Source organism: Elephas maximus, chromosome 6 (genome assembly GCF_024166365.1).
Source record: "Elephas maximus indicus isolate mEleMax1 chromosome 6, mEleMax1 primary haplotype, whole genome shotgun sequence".
NCBI lineage: Eukaryota > Metazoa > Chordata > Mammalia > Proboscidea > Elephantidae > Elephas > Elephas maximus.
This window is the reverse complement of record NC_064824.1, coordinates 106,562,734-106,579,819: the sequence shown is the minus strand read 5'-3', so window position 1 is coordinate 106,579,819 and position 17,086 is coordinate 106,562,734. Positions and strand designations below refer to the sequence as shown.

Genomic DNA, 17,086 nt, shown 5'->3' with positions numbered 1-17,086 from the left:
GTAGTAACAATAATGAGCAATATCTGTATAATACACAAAATACCATCTTCCTCATTCCACGTGCTGCACTGCAAACAAAAAGTCCTTACTAACAAAAAGTCCCAGAGGTTATATATTTTGAAAAGTATTACTATTTGCAGGACTAATTTCTCCTTCAAGCCAGAAATTTTTAAACTATATCCAAACTCTAGTATGTTTCTTAAGCTATTCAGTTAATATGTAATTTATGTTTATAATATTCTCAAAAACATGTACAGAATGTAAAATGAAAAATAATTCATTTAAATACTTTAAATGGATGGAGATTCTCTCTTAAGGTCACTACTCTTAAGGGATACTACAGCATACACTACTGCAACATAACAAAAATCAACTCTGACCCAAAGCCCACACCAAACCAAAAACCAAACCCAGTGCCGTCAAGTCGATTCCGACTCCTAGCAACCCTATAGGACAGAGTAGAACTGCCCCACACAGTTTCCAAGGAGCGCCTGGCGGATTTGAACTGCCAAGCCTTTGGTTAGCAGCCGTAGCACTTAACCACTACACCACCAGGGTTTCCAAAGCCCACAGAGGGGTAATAAAAAGAACAGAAAGGAAATGTACTAAAATATAGATGATTTGGTACAGCTTTGGGTGATATTTTCTCTAATTTTTTTTTTCCCCTATTATGTCTTTGAAAATATTAGAGCTAAAACATTTAAAAATTTTAGATGTTAGTCTCGGCCCTATGCAGTTTAGTGAATTTTAGTGATCTGAATCAGCAACTTCTGGTCTACTGGCAAGACACAAAGAAACACTGAACACTTCCCCGTCAGTCCACACCTACTATAAACTCCTGCTTAAAAAGAGGCTGAGGAATTATCCACTCCAGGGCAATGGCCAGAAAAGGCTTTTTTTTTTTTTTTCAACCAGGCCATTCCCAAATTTAAACGTGACCAGAAAAGGATGAATGCAGGAGCCCTCTGCTACCTAATATATAAGCAGGGGACAAACCACTCACTTCTAGCTACTCAAACTCTCCCACGTCTGGAGCATCCTTAGACTAGAAGCTGCCAGGGTTAAGCTTCTGAGCAGAGCCTGGATGTGTCTGCCATCAGATTACTTTCCCCTCATCCTGCTCAGGAGTTTAAGACAACTGTCCTCTATGCTTGAAGCCTTACCACTGCTGCCTCACAACCTCCATTAACTACACTGACAAACATAAGGACGTAAAAGGTAAAAACTGAAAAAATCAACTGCAAAACTACTGCTGACAATTTAGTGTTCGTTAGTATTATCTGAGTTGGTCATTGGAATAGACAGGGACAAATAACAGTACTGATCTTACTTCATTCACTCAATACAATAACAGAGAAGATGGAATTTTATAATCTTTAAAAAAAAAAAAAAAAAAAGGCAGGGTACTCAGTAGACTTAAGGTTGAATGGCAACACCAAAAAAACCCATACTCAATATGATCAGTAAATCACAACCCAAGCCTTATCATCAAAGGTCAAGTATTTGTGGAAATCCTGCCCCTACTCACTGACTTTTCCTGTTGTGTTTAATGCCTCTTGTTTTAACACATTAAAAAAAATAAAATGTGAGTTGACTTTTTTTGTCTTTTTACAAGTTTTGGATATGTATTTTAAGAATTTATGACTTTTAATTAACTTACAAATTCCTAACACTTTACATATTAATGAAGACTATTCCATCTGCATTGCACATTAGTGGGACAACATGGAAGGATGTCTGGTTTGAACAATCCTTTATCAAGGCCTTAGTAGGAAAGTATAATTAGTATGCTAATATATGCTAGGTATACATGTAAAAACTGTGCGCATTAGTATCAATCACACTGAATTAAAACTTTAAACGCAGATTTACATTTTAAACATAGGTCCTAAATTTGTTTGAACTGACCACAAATCTATTTCCTCTCTGTCCTGAAATATCACTAGAATTACTGTAAAGGCATAAAAAAAAAAAAAAAAAATTATACTTCATAAGACTAAAGACCAAGAGACCAGGAGATGAGATAAGCAGCAGATAATTTTTAATAAATGTTTGAAAGATGGAAACTAGATAAAACAGTGGTAAATGACCTGGCATAACAGAGGAAGCACAACCTTGGTGGCTACGAACAGTGACTTGGACAGGAAGAAACAAGCCAGGTTGTCCTGCAGAACCCAAGGAGGGTACAGAACTCAGAAGGCATAAGGTATCCCAGAAAATAGGGTGAAACATGAGGCAAAAGACAAGAAGATCAGTTGAAAACCTGTGATTAGAGACCCCAAAACCCATCCCATTGCCATCAAGATGATTCCAACTCAGACAGACCCTATAGGACAGAGTAGAACTGCCCCACAGGGTTTCCAAGGCTGTAATCTTTATGGAAGCAGACTATCACATCTTTCTCCCACGGAGCAGCTGGTAGATTCAAACCTCTGACCTCTGGATTAGCAGCTGAGCGCTTAACCACTGTACCACCAGGGCCCCTTGGGTTAGAGGCCTAGGTCTGCCTACTCTATCTCTTAGGAATCTAGAAGTTTACTCTCTGGAGATATTAGACCTGAGGGTTTCTGAAAGCATAGATACCACTCTCAGGGCAGAAACCTGGTAAATCTAGAGAACTATACACTAAAAGGTACAACTCCACCTCCCTCTCCCAACTCTAGACTTCTGGAAAGCAGGCAGCTGTGCTTGTATTCCCCAGGCAGAAAACAGGAAGATTCTTCTCTGAAGAAACTGAACTGCCTCAGAGAAAAGCCCCCAGATGCTAACATTAAGGATCTCCAAATGAAAAGCTGGTTTGCTACCCTCCCCAAATTCCTGTAAGTGACGTCCATCAGTTAACAAATCCTGTTCACACATGACGTTTCCAATTAGATTTTAAGAGACAGACAAGGGCCACCACATATTTGAGGAAAAGCCTCCAGTAAGACAGATCAAAACAATAGGAATTAGATGGGAGCAGGGATGGATTAACCAGTAAGTAAGATATACAGGGGCTTGTGTCTACTTACTAATCTGTAGTGCACAATTATATGTGGGGTGAAAAACAGGTGAAATTGCGCACTACAAATTAGTAAGTAAGCACAAGTAAGCCTACTGCTTATTGGGCAATCCATCCCAGGACGGGAGCAATATAATTCAGAAGACAAAACATAAAAAAAAAAAAAAAAAAAAAAGACCACAAAATCTAAAATGCCCTCAGAAAGATGCAACATTATATCTGCAAAAGAACCAAATGCTATAAAATAGTAATGACAGAATAGAAGAAAACTCTTTAAATTAACAATGGGATAGGCAGAACAAAGTATTCAACACAAGGGTTAGAGCATAAAGCCAAGGAAATATCCAGAAAGTGGAACAATAAGACAAAATGGTAAATAGTAGAGAAAAAAATTAGAAGTCAGTGCAGGAATACTGGTCTACAAGGTCTAACATCTGAATAACAGGAATACCAGAAAAAAAGGAACAGAAAAATATAAAAGATACACATGAAAATTCAACAGAAGAGTTTAACTGCAGACTGAACAGCCCCAACAAAATGAAAATATCCACGTCAAACCAACTAATTATGAATTTCAGAACCCTGGGGTTAGAGAAAGTACTCAATGATTCCAGAGGAGGGATGGGGAAAAATGACTAAAATTGGCTATTTACAATTTATCATACAATGGCAACAGATTGAAGGGGAACACTATAAAGGAAAAGACAATAGAAAAATGTCCTCAAAACTGTGAAAATTAATTTCAACCTAGAATTCTATAGTTTATCAAATAGGAGGATTTTTCCAATAGGCGAGAAATCTCTAAAAACTTCCACCCATGTATACCTTCCCAGGAAAATGCGCTTCAGTAAAATGAAGGAGCATAACAAGATAAAAGGAAACATGGGATCTAGGACATAAACGATTCAACACAAGAGAGCAGTTATATGAAATCCCAGATGACTTCAAAGGGACATCCCAGGAAAACAGGCACAGAGCAGGCCTAGAGAAACACCAGTCTATACTGCAGCAGAATGACAGAAGGCTGGAGAAGGTTATCTCCCAGAAAAAAATGGAACAGATGTGTTTTAGCAGACAGGAAATATTTTTGATAGGCACGTGACAAATGTTACAACATTTTGGGGAAAAAATAGCTGACAGAAAACAGGCAAGTGAAGAATAAAGTCAGGAAATTAATTCCACAAAAAACACTAGGGATTTTATGTGAAAGCGGGGAGGCCAGCCAGGAAGCTACTGCACTTGGCTGTGTGAGACAGAATGCTTGCTAGGAAAATGAGGATTATCCAGGAGAAGAGCAGAAGTGCTTAGATTTCAGAGATGTTTGAAACACAAGAAGTGGCAGGACTTGGAGAAAAAAAAATGAAGGAGGATGCACAGACTACTGTTTGACTCAGCAGTGAACAATATTTGCATAGTCCTAATAATGCAAACACTGATTACTGATTTAACAAAAATGTGATACATGTCGAGGGGATAGAGGGAGGCAAATAAGGTCATGGTGGAGTGAAGAAGCTAAGCTCGCACCTACAATGACAGTAAGTCAATAGCGAGTGCTAAAAATTGACTTAGCTATTACACCGTTGTTCCTCTGGTTAAAAAAGATTAAAAACTTAAGGCAGATCTTTATACCAAAATTACATTATTGAAATTTAACTTAAATGTCGGAAACCCTTTAAAAATGGGCACTACTAAGCCAAAGACACTTCTAAATAAATTTGATACTTAGGAAATTAGGAGAGATTTAGAAAATCCACAGAGAGAGTCTCCTTCGGACCATAATTTATTAGGAATCATAGCAGACATACTTTTAATTCAAATTATTCATTTCTTACTTAACTTTTTAACTGTTTACTTACATGGTTTAAATGGTTGCTCTTCCTCTTTTCTCGCACTAAGAATAAAAAAAATTAACTGATCAATTCTGTTACAAATGCCATAAAAAATTATAGTAGCTAATTATCTCACAGATAACCAATATACAAAAAAATGAGATAGAAGTTTTAATCTTTTTTTTAAGAATTTCCAACAAAATGTATAATTTAAGTCATCTGGCAAGATGAGACCCACAAACTAAAACCTAAAAACTCAGTTTTATTTTTTAACCTAATAGATACTCTGTATTAGATACAAATGAAGGAATCTCCATGTAGGAAAGAAAAGGGCAAAACAAATTAGGCTAGGTGGGGTATTAGCTAGTGAAAAATCGACCTGTTGCACATCAGAACCATTACCTCGTAGAATTTTCTAAGTCTATGTTTACCCATTAAAAAAAAAAAAAAATAGCATTCTTTAATTACCAGGATCTAACAGCTGACAGCTCTCAGAGCCAGCTTCTGGCCAGGCACTAATCTCTAGATGCATTAGAATCCCAGGAAGCATCTTGAGCCACTTACCGGTAATCTACTAAAATATTATGTTACTAAAAAGATAAATGGGTCTTCACACAATTGTAAAGTAACCCAACCTATCTTAAATTTTAAACTGAGCATGCTAACCTAATTAAAAATGATGTCTACAGCATACAAAATCATTTTGCTTGAGCAAAGGCCACACAAAGAATAAAAGCTCCAAGGAGGGCCCTGGGCTATACCTGGTTTCCCACACTGCCTGCTGTAATGCCAGGCAGGCATGGTATGCATGCGCTCCTTCAGAAGTACTCCCGTACTGCTTCCACACTCTCTAAATGTGAGAGCAGCCCATGGCTCCATAAGAAACTGAGAAACATAACAATCCTAATCAGAAATGACTGGCTCAGAACAGGCAAAGAAAATCCCAGTTAGAAACCTCCATTGTTTATAGTGCTGCAGCACTTCAGGTATCAATATGGTGCCCTCACTTCCCATGCTCTGCTCTCATCAAGTAATCAACTGGAAAGCTTTGTCAGATATGGCTCTTTAGCAAATAAACTAGGATTTAACATTAAAATAAGCAGGCAAGCAGGGGTGCTGAAAATCCTGCAGTTCTGACTCTCCTCCTTAAACAAGCAGGACACAGGACATTTACACTAGTTTCACACACAGAGGCCAACCTTCTGATGAACACCACAGACCATGTTTGCACCCTGGATGCTACAGCACTGTGCTGGCACAGTATTACATTAGAATGACAAAGTTTGAACAGTATAAAAGATGTGAATATCATAAATGTGAATATGAGACAGGCTCATTTGGTTATATGTGGGAAATGAGCTCTAACTCACAGATTCAATCTCTATTTGACTTTTTTGATTTGTTCAAATGAAAACCTGGCTGCAAACTAAATCTTAGTCATTCATCTTTAAAACATGTGCTCTTTGGAACTAGGGAGTATGAGAAGTACAAATCCATGACCACTTCTAAATCATATCGCCAATTAATTATGTCTGTAAAGAGGTGTGGCAAAACGTGTAAACAGAAAGTCTAGGTGTTCTCACTACAGCAGTGACAACTTAAAGAACGTATACAATCACATGTTAAAATAAGACAAATGAATACATGAAGAAGTGAAAAATTTGAACCAAGGTATGAGATCTTCTAAATAAATACTTTCTATAATATGTATCACAAAATAAAAACTGAGTTTTCAACCTTTCCCCTCAGGAAAAAAAATAACATTGTCTTACCATCCGTCTGAGATTTGCTCAGGAAAATTGTGCTTGCCCTTGGGTGGTCAGAAGGATTGGATTCAAAAGCTAAATCTGTGTAGGAAGAGAAAAAGGTGTGAAAATTTAGTTGAGTAGAAAAAAACATTTAATAGCTACACACCAATTTTAATTTTTAACAGTCTTGGGAAAAGTATTTAGTTATGAATATGAATATAAAGACAATAACACAAAAGTTCTACTGGGAAACTGCAAAATTACTGAATTTTTCCATATGTGGAATAAAACCAGGCTATGTCTTTTTTTTTTTTATGTCTTAGACCTTTTCTTAACTTGCACCTAACACTACAGTATGATGTAACTTTCAGATGAACCATACACATGCCCTCCTTCCTTCTTATCAAATACAACACCATCACCTTCCTCTACGCTGATATTTTTAGCATATTCCAGGGATAATCTCAAGAAGCAAGTGATACTGTTGGCCAGTTAATGTCAGATACCAGCTCAATAATATCAAACATGCCAAACCAAAAGAGTTGTTTTTGGCAAACATTCTTTAGACATTCAAATGGCTAATTCTAACTTCATTCAACAACTCATTTCGTTAGCTGTGAATCTATTCAGGGGGCTATTCAGCATGGTAGGGACAGTGGTGGTTCAATGGTAGAATTCTCTCCTTCCATGCAGCAGACCCAGGTTTGATTCCCAGCCAGTGCACCTCAAGCACAGTCATCACCCATCTATCAGTGGAGGCTTGTATGCTGCTGAACAGGTTTCAGTGGCGCTTTTAGGCTAACACAAAAAGACAGACCAATAAGAAAGGGCTGGCAACCTACTTCCAAAAAAGCAGTCAGTGAAAACCCTCTGGATCACAACAGTCCAATTCCATTGTGCATGGGGGTTGCCATGAATTGGGGGCCAACTCAACAGTATCTAACATCAATCAATCAGGAGGGTTTAACAGAACTGTTTTTTTCCTCACTGTTCTAATCTACAGGAACATTTCCATGGTACAAAATGATCTGTAACTTTTGCTCTCAATTTTCAAGGCTCACCTCTTCCTTCCACGCTGAATGATTAATTTCAGATTTCAGTAAGAGTACTTTTTGAGCAGATCACAGAGCTGCTTGTAAAGAATTTTGGCCCTACTTACATAACTGTAGGTCTACTTGCAGTCCACCTTGCACCAAGGAGGGACAATCTTCCATTTCGGCAATAATACAAAATAGGTTCTTGAATTTTTATGAAACAAACTTTGCCAGAAAGATGTTTACATGTGTTTTATTGACTATGCAAAGGCATTCGGCCGTGTGCATCATAACAAATTATGGATAACACTGCAAAGAATGGGAATTTCAGAACACCTAACTGTTCTCATGAGGAACCTGTACATAGACAAAGATGCAGTCATTCGAACAGAACAAGGGGATACCATGTGATTTAAAGTCAGGAAAGGTGTGCATCAGGGTTGTATCCTTTCACCATACCTATTCAATCTGTATGCTGAGCAATAATTCAAGAAGCTGAACTATATGAAGAAGAACATGACATCAGAATTGGAAGAAGAATCATTAACAACCTGCGTTATGCAGATAACACAACCTTGGTTGCTAAAGTGAAGAAGACTTGAAGCACTTACTGATGAAGATCAAAGACTACAGCCTTCAGTATGGATTGCACCTCACCATAAAGAAAACAAAAATCCTCACAACTGGACCAATAAGCAACATTATGATAAATGGAGAAAAGACTGAAGTTGTCAAAGATTTCATTTTATTTGGATCCACAATCAATGTCCACGAAAGCAGCAGTCAAGATATCAGCGGACTGACATATTGTGTTGGGCAAATCTGCTGCAAAGGATCTCTTTAAAGTGTTGAAAAGCAAGGATGTCACTTTGAGGACAAAAGTGCGTCTGACTCAAGCCATGGTATCTTCAATCGCCTTATATGCATGTGAAAGCTGGACAATGAGTAAGACAGACCAAAGAACCGACATCTTTGAATTACTGTGTTGGTGAAGAATACTGAATATACCATGGTCTGCCAGAAGAATGAATAAATCTGTCTTGGAAGAAGTACAGCCAGAATGCTCCTTACAAACAAGGACGGCGAGACTTCATCTCATGTACTTTGGACCTGTTACTGGGAGGGCCGAGTCCCTCGAGAAGGACATCATGCTTAGTAAAGTGGAGGGTCTGCGAAAAAGAGAAAGACCCTCAACGAGATGGACTGACATAGTGGCTGCAACAATGGGCTCAAGTATAGCAAAGACTGTGAGGATGGCACGGGACTGGGCAGTGTTTCATTCTGTTGCACACAGGGTTGCTGTGAGTTGAAACCGACCCTATGGCACCTAACAACACTATATCCCTGGTTCTTAGCGAATCACCCACATACTGATATATTAAAAGCTAATCAGTCTAGTAGTAAACATTAACTCAGAATTTCACAAATTTACATACCTAGAATCCTTTTTATTTCTGCCCCAGTTAAGACAAGTTAAAACCTTGCACAGAATATAATTTGAGACTTCCTGGTTCAAATCTGAACCATCCATTTTAATGGTACTGCCAGATTCCTAGAAACTTACATACCTCAACCAACTGACTTGTTCTTTATGGAAATTTCTACACTGAATTTGGAGTTTATCAAACTGCTTTTAAAGGAACTCTTTATATTCAATGCTTTTATATAAAAGACTCATTCAGTTGCCATCGAGTCGATTCCTACTCATAGGGACCCTATAGGACAGAGTAGACCTGTCCCATAGAGTTTCTAAGGAGCACCTCGTGGATTCGAACTGCTGACCTTTTGGTTAGCAGCCATAGAGCTCTTAACCACTACACCACCAGGGTTTCCCAAACGAAATTATTTTATAAGTTTTTTTCCTCACATCTTTGCAAAGATGATGAGACAATGCTAGCTATTTAGAAAAATAAATTATCAGCTACGTACAAAGTGACAGGCAGAAACTTTCATAGTTCTGCCTCTAACCTAAGGCTTCTGAAAGGATTCATGACTATTTCCTATCAAAAAGAAAGCAAATATACTATATTTGAACCTAAAAAATAAGCATAAAAAAAGTTTGTAGAAGTAGCTATATTATGTACCAGTGCCTATGGCATGATACAATTTAATTTAAAATGTTTCAGTGGAAGTTCAAGGAAAGTAAGAACCAGAATCAAAGAAGAGCAGGCTTAAAAAACAAGAACAAAAACACACCAAGATGTGCCACCGCAGATCTAAATACAAAAATCAAGAACACTGGGAAAAAGGAAATCACAACGTGCAAAAAAAACAAAATTAGCCCAAGCATTAAGAAAAAAGCCAGCACTTCCTCCACCCCAAGGTTCTAGGGATGGCCAATCACAGCTCTCCCTGGACTGAACTGTACTCTGGGATCACTGGCTACTTAAAGTTACACTAGAGCTGCTGGTGGCTCCCTTCGCATTATGAGGGGAAAGCCTTTTCAGGAGAGGTCAAATAAGAACAGCATAAGTGAGACAGGTTATGTGATGACTGAATTCCTGGCTTACGTAGGCCTAATTTGCTGTGAATTTCCTGGCTGTAAAAGTCAGGGTTGTTTTGTTTTGTTCTAATGTAAGCTATTTTGAGACAGATGTTCTTTAACTTGCAACTGAATGAGACCATATTAATATAGCAGTAGCGATGTCATGAAAGAGCCGTGGTGGCACAGTGGTTAAATGCTCGGCTGCTAACTGAAAGGCTGGCAGTTCAAACCCATCGGCTACTCCTTGAGAGAAAGATGTGGAAGTCAGCATCCGTAAAGATTTACAGCCTTCGAAACTCTGAGGGGCAGTTCTACTCTGTCCTATAGAGTGGCATCGACTCGACGGCAATAGGGTATGGTTTTTACTGATGTCACACTTAGGGTAGGGATAGGTAAAAGCTACTTGTTCATTTTTTTAACAAATATCATGAACAGAAATTTCCAAGAGTCAAAACAATACTGTTTAAAAACTACCCATAAACTCACAACCATTACTTTTAGTTGCTTTTCTTATGCATTAAAAAAAAAAAATACCTTTATCAGTATACAATTTATAGCCTATGTCATTACCGACAAGTGATCCCCACCGCTTTTTGGCGTAACTTTTGTTTAATGGATACACAACAGACCACGTGAGTCCCTAGATGGCACAAACAGTTAGGCGCCCAGCTACTAACCAAAAGGCTAGCGGCTCAAATCTACCCGGAGGCCTGGCAAACTACTTTCGAAAGATCACAGCCACTGAAAACCCTATGGAACACAGTTCTACTCTGAAACACTTGGGATCACCATGAGTTAGAGTTAATTCAGTAGCAACTGGTACTGGCTGGTAATGGCCCATTAAGTGTTACTTCTATACTTTACTTAGCCAATTCCCTATTGTTAGGGATTTAGGGGCTTGCACAGTTCTACTCTTAATATATTGTGAGAAAAATCATCACATAGTGTTTTTTTAAATAATTTTTATTATCTTCTAGATCAAAAAGTTAGACGGTATTCATGGTTCAATATATAGTACTAAGTTGTTTTCTAAATGAAGTAAGAATAATGCCACCAACTATACTAGTTTTAGCTTCTACCCCATCTTTGGATACTGAAAAAAATACTCCTACTGATGTGAATGACAAACCTCAGTGTGGTTTTAATTTGCATTTATTTGACGACAGAGTTTGACCATTTTTCCACTGTTAACAGTGGTATTTCCACTTTTGTTAGTTGCATATCATTTGTATATTTATTCATGAGGGCCTTAAAGCTGTCAATTTGTATGAGGTTTTTGGAAATTATTAGTTTTCTATGGCCTATTACAATTTTCTATGTAACTTGCACCAATGACAAATACCACACTACTTCACAGAATATTTAAGCCATTAAGCAGTAAACTCATTCACATACTCACATGCCCTACATGATTTCTACACTCTCTATTACTCTCTTCCCAAGTGCATAGGAGACTTGATAAATCACTGCATTATACTAGTTTCACTATTATTATTAAGCAAGGCATTGTCTATCCACAAACATGCACACATGTATACACTTATGTGCACACGCATACATACACATGTATGCATACACACAGGGATTTAGAGGTGTTAGGAAAAAACACATCAATAACTGTGCATCCTATATGTGAATCCTTCAAAAATTATTTTTTTAAAAACTTTTAAGAACGGTTTAAAGTAGCAGAAATATTCTTTAGCTCATGATTAGGGTTTATTATTAAGACTGTATTTTAAGATCTACCACTTTTTTGTCAAATTTGTACCTTAATCTGACATCATGATTAGATGATGCAGGAAGAGTATGATTTGCAAAAAAGAAAAAAAAATTAAACTCAGGTCTTACGTAAACATCCCTGGAGATCAGAGGAAACCAAAACCGTTGACACTGAAGTCAATTCCGACTCACAGCGACCCTACAGGACAGAGTAGAACTGCCTCATAGGGTTTCCAATGAGCAGCTGGTGGATTCAAACTGCCAACCTTTGATTAGCAGCCAAGCTCTGAACCACTTAATCTGTAAAACACCACTGACACAGAATACTATTTTTCCTCTAACCTAAGATTCCACCCATTCTCAGATCCTTTCAATTGCAGAGATGTTAGAAACATAAAAATGTATGCAATTTAGAATAAAATGTGTTACTAAAGGCTAGAAGTGTTAAAACTACATAATCACAAACTGCCAATAAATGATCTTTTCCTTGCCAAAATATTACTAAGAGAAGGCAGTCACCAAGAAATTATCTGACTTAGAAGCTGCATATTGATTTCAATATATTCCAATTACACAGAAGATGTCAGCAGTTTCTGAGCCAACTGCCCAGCACCTGTTTACTAAAAGGCTGACTGCATTTACTCAACTGCTCTATCAACCCTATGTTCTACATCATAGTTTCATGGCCCCTAACACAAACATTTCAAGTTTTACAATTACCATGTACTCTGATGATTTTATCTTTGAGCCCACACTTTCTACCCCAGTCAAGTAATTCCCATGTGAGTGTCTTCAGCTGGCCTCACCAGAGAGCACACAGCACCAGGCAGAACTCCTGCATTCCAGGGTCTCCTGTTCCCAGTGCCTTGCTTCTGCTTTGCTAGCCGTTGACAACCTTCCTAACTCTGGCTTCCAGGCCAGTTCTGTACCTGACCCTCCTGTTTGGGTCTCAGTCTTGACTTAACTGTTTTAATCCTCCATCCATGTTTCAGTGACCCTGGCCAAGATGTGATATTTGATGAATTATACCTATCTTTACATATTTCTAAAAAACTGCACTTTACTCAGCTTCCTGGACTTTTAAGAACATTTCTGAATTGCAAGCTGCCTCCATTTCCATGCACATTATCCAATATTACTGTTTCAACCCTATAGATTAATTGCTTTAATACACTAAGAATGAAAAATAAAGTAGTATCCAAAGAAGCCTAGATAAAGAGTCATTCTATAAACTCTATTCCTATATGACATACCTGGAACTTACAGTCCTGATCTACCGAGTCTTATTTTTAAAACCTTGGGCAACTAAATTTATGCTTCTCAGAGCTGGTCTTCTCACGTGTAAAACAGGTGTAACTCCTGTACTACATGAGTCAAACATTGTGATGATCAAATGAAATACAAGAGCAACCTATATACTACATCAAACATGTTACATTCAAAAGCAAAAAGTGGATAACTTTTCATTGGAAAATGTATGAAATGCTGACTCACTCCCCATACTCAAAAAGCAAATAGCACTGTAGGCAAACATGTTACTTTGGTTACTTGTGAAAGGAAAGGGTAAGAGTCATGTGCAGTCATCAAGAACTTACTGTGTACAGTAATCTACATATAGATTACTGTATGTTCTGTCCTTGCTTTCTGCATGTGATATATCCTGGAGATCACTCCACACACGTAGAGAGAGATGTCCTCATTCTCTTTCCAGCTCCACAGTTCTCTGTGTGGATGTACTAGCTTATTTCGCCAGTCCCTTACTGATAGATATTTACTTCCAGTATTTTGCTACTGAAAATAACGCGACTAAAACTTTGTGCACGTGTTGCGTCATGTTTGTGGGGTGTATCTTCACAATAAATTCCTAGACGTAGGATTTCTCAATCAAAGGGATCTGTAATAATTTTGAGATTGTACCAAATTCCCCTTCATCAGGTCAAATCATTTTATACTTCCACTAGCAACGTAACTGCTCCTTCACAGCTTCATTAAAGAACCAAGTTTTTGGTTTTCTTCCCAATAAAAAGGAAACTGCAGTATAGTTTTAATTTGCATCTCTTATGTGTGAAGTTATGTTTAAAGGGCCATCTGCATTTCTTTTTCTGTGACTTATCTATTCGTATCTTTCTTACCTACTTTTTAGGTGCACTTTAATTTCAAGTCTGCCTATTTTAGGTCCTTAGTAACTACTCCACCACTTGTCTGTCAGTTTGTCGTACCACGGTGGCTTGCATGTTGCTGTGATGCTGGAAGCTTATGCTACTGCCATTTCAAATACCAGTAGGGTTACCCACAATGGACAGATTTCAGCAGAGCTTACAGACTAAAACAGACTAGCAAGAAGGGCCTGGTGATCTATTTCTAAAAACTGGCCAGTGAAAACCTTATGAATAGCAGTGGTACGTTGCCTGATACACTGCCAGAAGTTATGAGCTCCTCAGGTTGGAAGGCACTCAAAATACGACTGAGGAAGAACTGCCTCCTCAAAGAACATTTCAAAATCTATCCTGAAGTACAACACCGTCAGTGACAGAATAATACTCATATGCCTACAATGAAGACCAATTAATATGACTATTTTTCAAATTTAAGCACTAACCACTAATGTGAAAGAAAAAGAAATTGAAGATTTTTCCCAACTCCAGCAGTCCAAAATTTATCAAAAATGCAATAAAGATGCATCCATAATTACTGGTGACTGGAATGCGGAAGTTGGAAGCAAAGAAGGATCGTTAGTCAGAAAATATGGCCTTGGGGACAGAAATGATGCCAGAGATCACAGAACAGAATTTTGCAAGACCAACAACCTGTTCACAGGAGATACATTTTTTCAACAACATAAAGGGTGACTATACACATGGACCTGGCCAGATGGAACATACAGGATCAAATCAAACTACATTTTGGAAAAAAATGATGGAGAAGCTCAAAATCATCAGTCAGAACAAGGCCAGGGGCCAAGTGTGGAACAGAACATTAATTGCTCAAATGCAAGGTCAAGTTGAAGCAGAAGAAAATTAAAACAAGTCTGTAAGAGCCGAAATATGACCTTGAGTATATCCCACATGAATTTAGAGACCATTGCAAGAATAGATTTGATGCACTCAACACGAATGACTGAATACCAGACGAGTTGTGGGATGACATCCAGGGCATCATGCCTGAAGAAAGCAAAGGGTCATTTAAAAGACTGGAAAGAAAAGACCAAACTGGATGTCAGAAGAGACTCTGAAACTTGCTCTTGAATATACTGTACTTAAAGCAAATGGAAGAAATGATGAAGTAAAAGAGCTGAACAGAAAATTCCGAAGGGTGGCTTGAGAAGACAATGTAAAGTACAAATGAGAAGATAATGCAATGTGCAAAGACCTCAAGTTAGAGAACCAAAAGGGAAGAACACGGTCAGCACTTCAAGTTGAAAGAACTAAAGAAAAACTTCAAGCCTCAATTTGCAATACTGAAGGATTATATGAGCGAAATATTGAATGATGCCAGAAGCATCAAAAGAAGATGAAAGGAATACAAAGAATCACTGTGCCAAAAAGAATTGGCCAATGTTCAACCATTTCAGGAGGTAGTATATGACCAAGGACCAATGGTATTTAAGGAAGAAGTCCAAGCTGCACTGAAGGAACTGGTGAAAGACAAGGCTCCAGGAATTGACGGAATACCAGTTGAGATGTTTCAACAAACAGATGCAACCCTGGAAGTGCTCACTCATCTATGCCAAAAAATTTGGAAGACAGCTACCTGGCCAACCCACTGAAGAGACCCATATTTGTGCCCACTGCAAAGAAACATGATCCAACAAAATGTGGAAATTACTGAACAATATCATTAGTATCACACGCAACTAAAATTTTGCTGAAGATATTTCAAAAATGGTTGCACCAGTACCTCAACAAAAAATGGCCAGAAATTCAAGCCAGATTCAGAAGAGGATGTGAAACAAGGCGAGTTATTGCTGATGTCAGATGAATCTTGGCTGAAAGCAGAGAATACCAGAAAGATGTTTACATGAGTTTTATTGACTATGCAAAGGCATTTGACTGTATGGATCATAACAAATTATGAATAACATTGCGAAGAACACTGAATTGTACTCATGTGGAACCTGCCAAGAGTCAGGTGTTTGAACAGAACAAAGGGATACTGTGTGGCTTAAAATCAGGAAAGGTGTGCGTCAGGCTTGTATTCTTTTACCATACTTATTCAATCTGTATACTAAGCAAATAATCCGAGAAGCTGGGCTATCTGAAGAACAAGGCATCAGGATTGGAGGAAGACTCATTAACAATCTGTCATATACAGATGAAACAACCTTGCTTGCTTGAAAGTGAAGAGGACGTGAAGCAATTACAGATAAAGATCAAAGACTATGGCCTTCAGTATGGATTACATCTCAATGTAAAGAAATGAAAAATCCTCACAACTTGATCAATAAGTAACATCATGATAAATGGAGAAAAGACTGTGGTTGTCAAGGATTTCATTTTACTTGGATCCACAATCAACGCCCAAGGAAGCAGAAGTGAAAAATAAAAAACTTGCTGCATTTAGCAAATCTGATGCAAAAGACCTCTTTAAAGTTTTGAAAAACAAAGATCCTACTTTGAGGACTAAGATGCACCTTACTCAAGCCATGGTATTTTCAATTGCCTATATGCCTGCGAAAGCTGGACAACGTATAAGGAAGACCAAAGAAGAAATGATGCCTTTGAATTATGGTATTGGTGAGGAATACTGAATATACCATGGACTGCCAGAAGAACAAACAAATCTGCCTTGCAGGAAGTACAGCCAGAATGCTCTTTAGAAGCGAAGATGGCAAGATTTCGTCTCAAGTACTTTGGACCTGTTACCAGGAGGGACCCCTCCCAGGAGAAGGACATCATGTTTGGTAAAGGGTCAGTGAAAGAGAGGAAGACCCTTAATGAGATGGACTGACACAGTGGCTGCAACAATGCGCTCAAACGTACCAATGATTGTGAGGATGGCACAGGACAGGGTGGTATTTGGTTCTGTTGTACACAGAGTCACAATGAGCTGGAACTGACTAGATGGCACTGAACAACTTTAAAAACTGTTTTGTTCAAGCCACTGCTTGCTCTCACCTGAACCAGGTCCTGGCTAGTCTCTCTGCTGCCACCCTAGCCGGCACTAGTCCATTCTCACAGAGCAGCGAGTCTTATCTTTTTTTAGAGCATTAGTATCACTTCCCTCTAATGAGTCAAAAATCCTCCAATGATTTTCCATCACAACTAGAATAG

General features: G+C 38.2%; 1 protein-coding gene across 2 annotated transcripts in view; it reads right to left on the bottom strand.

The window, feature by feature from the left end:
* CCNYL1 (cyclin Y like 1) overlaps positions 1-17,086 on the bottom strand; it is a 41,829-nt gene that overhangs the window by 19,745 nt on the left and 4,998 nt on the right. For both annotated transcript variants that reach the window (XM_049887986.1, XM_049887985.1), the window contains exons 2-3: positions 6,603-6,677; positions 4,858-4,892 (exon numbers count right to left, since the gene is read on the bottom strand). In XM_049887986.1, the coding sequence (XP_049743943.1) occupies positions 4,858-4,892; positions 6,603-6,677 (110 nt within the window). The remainder of the gene's footprint in view (positions 1-4,857; positions 4,893-6,602; positions 6,678-17,086) is intronic.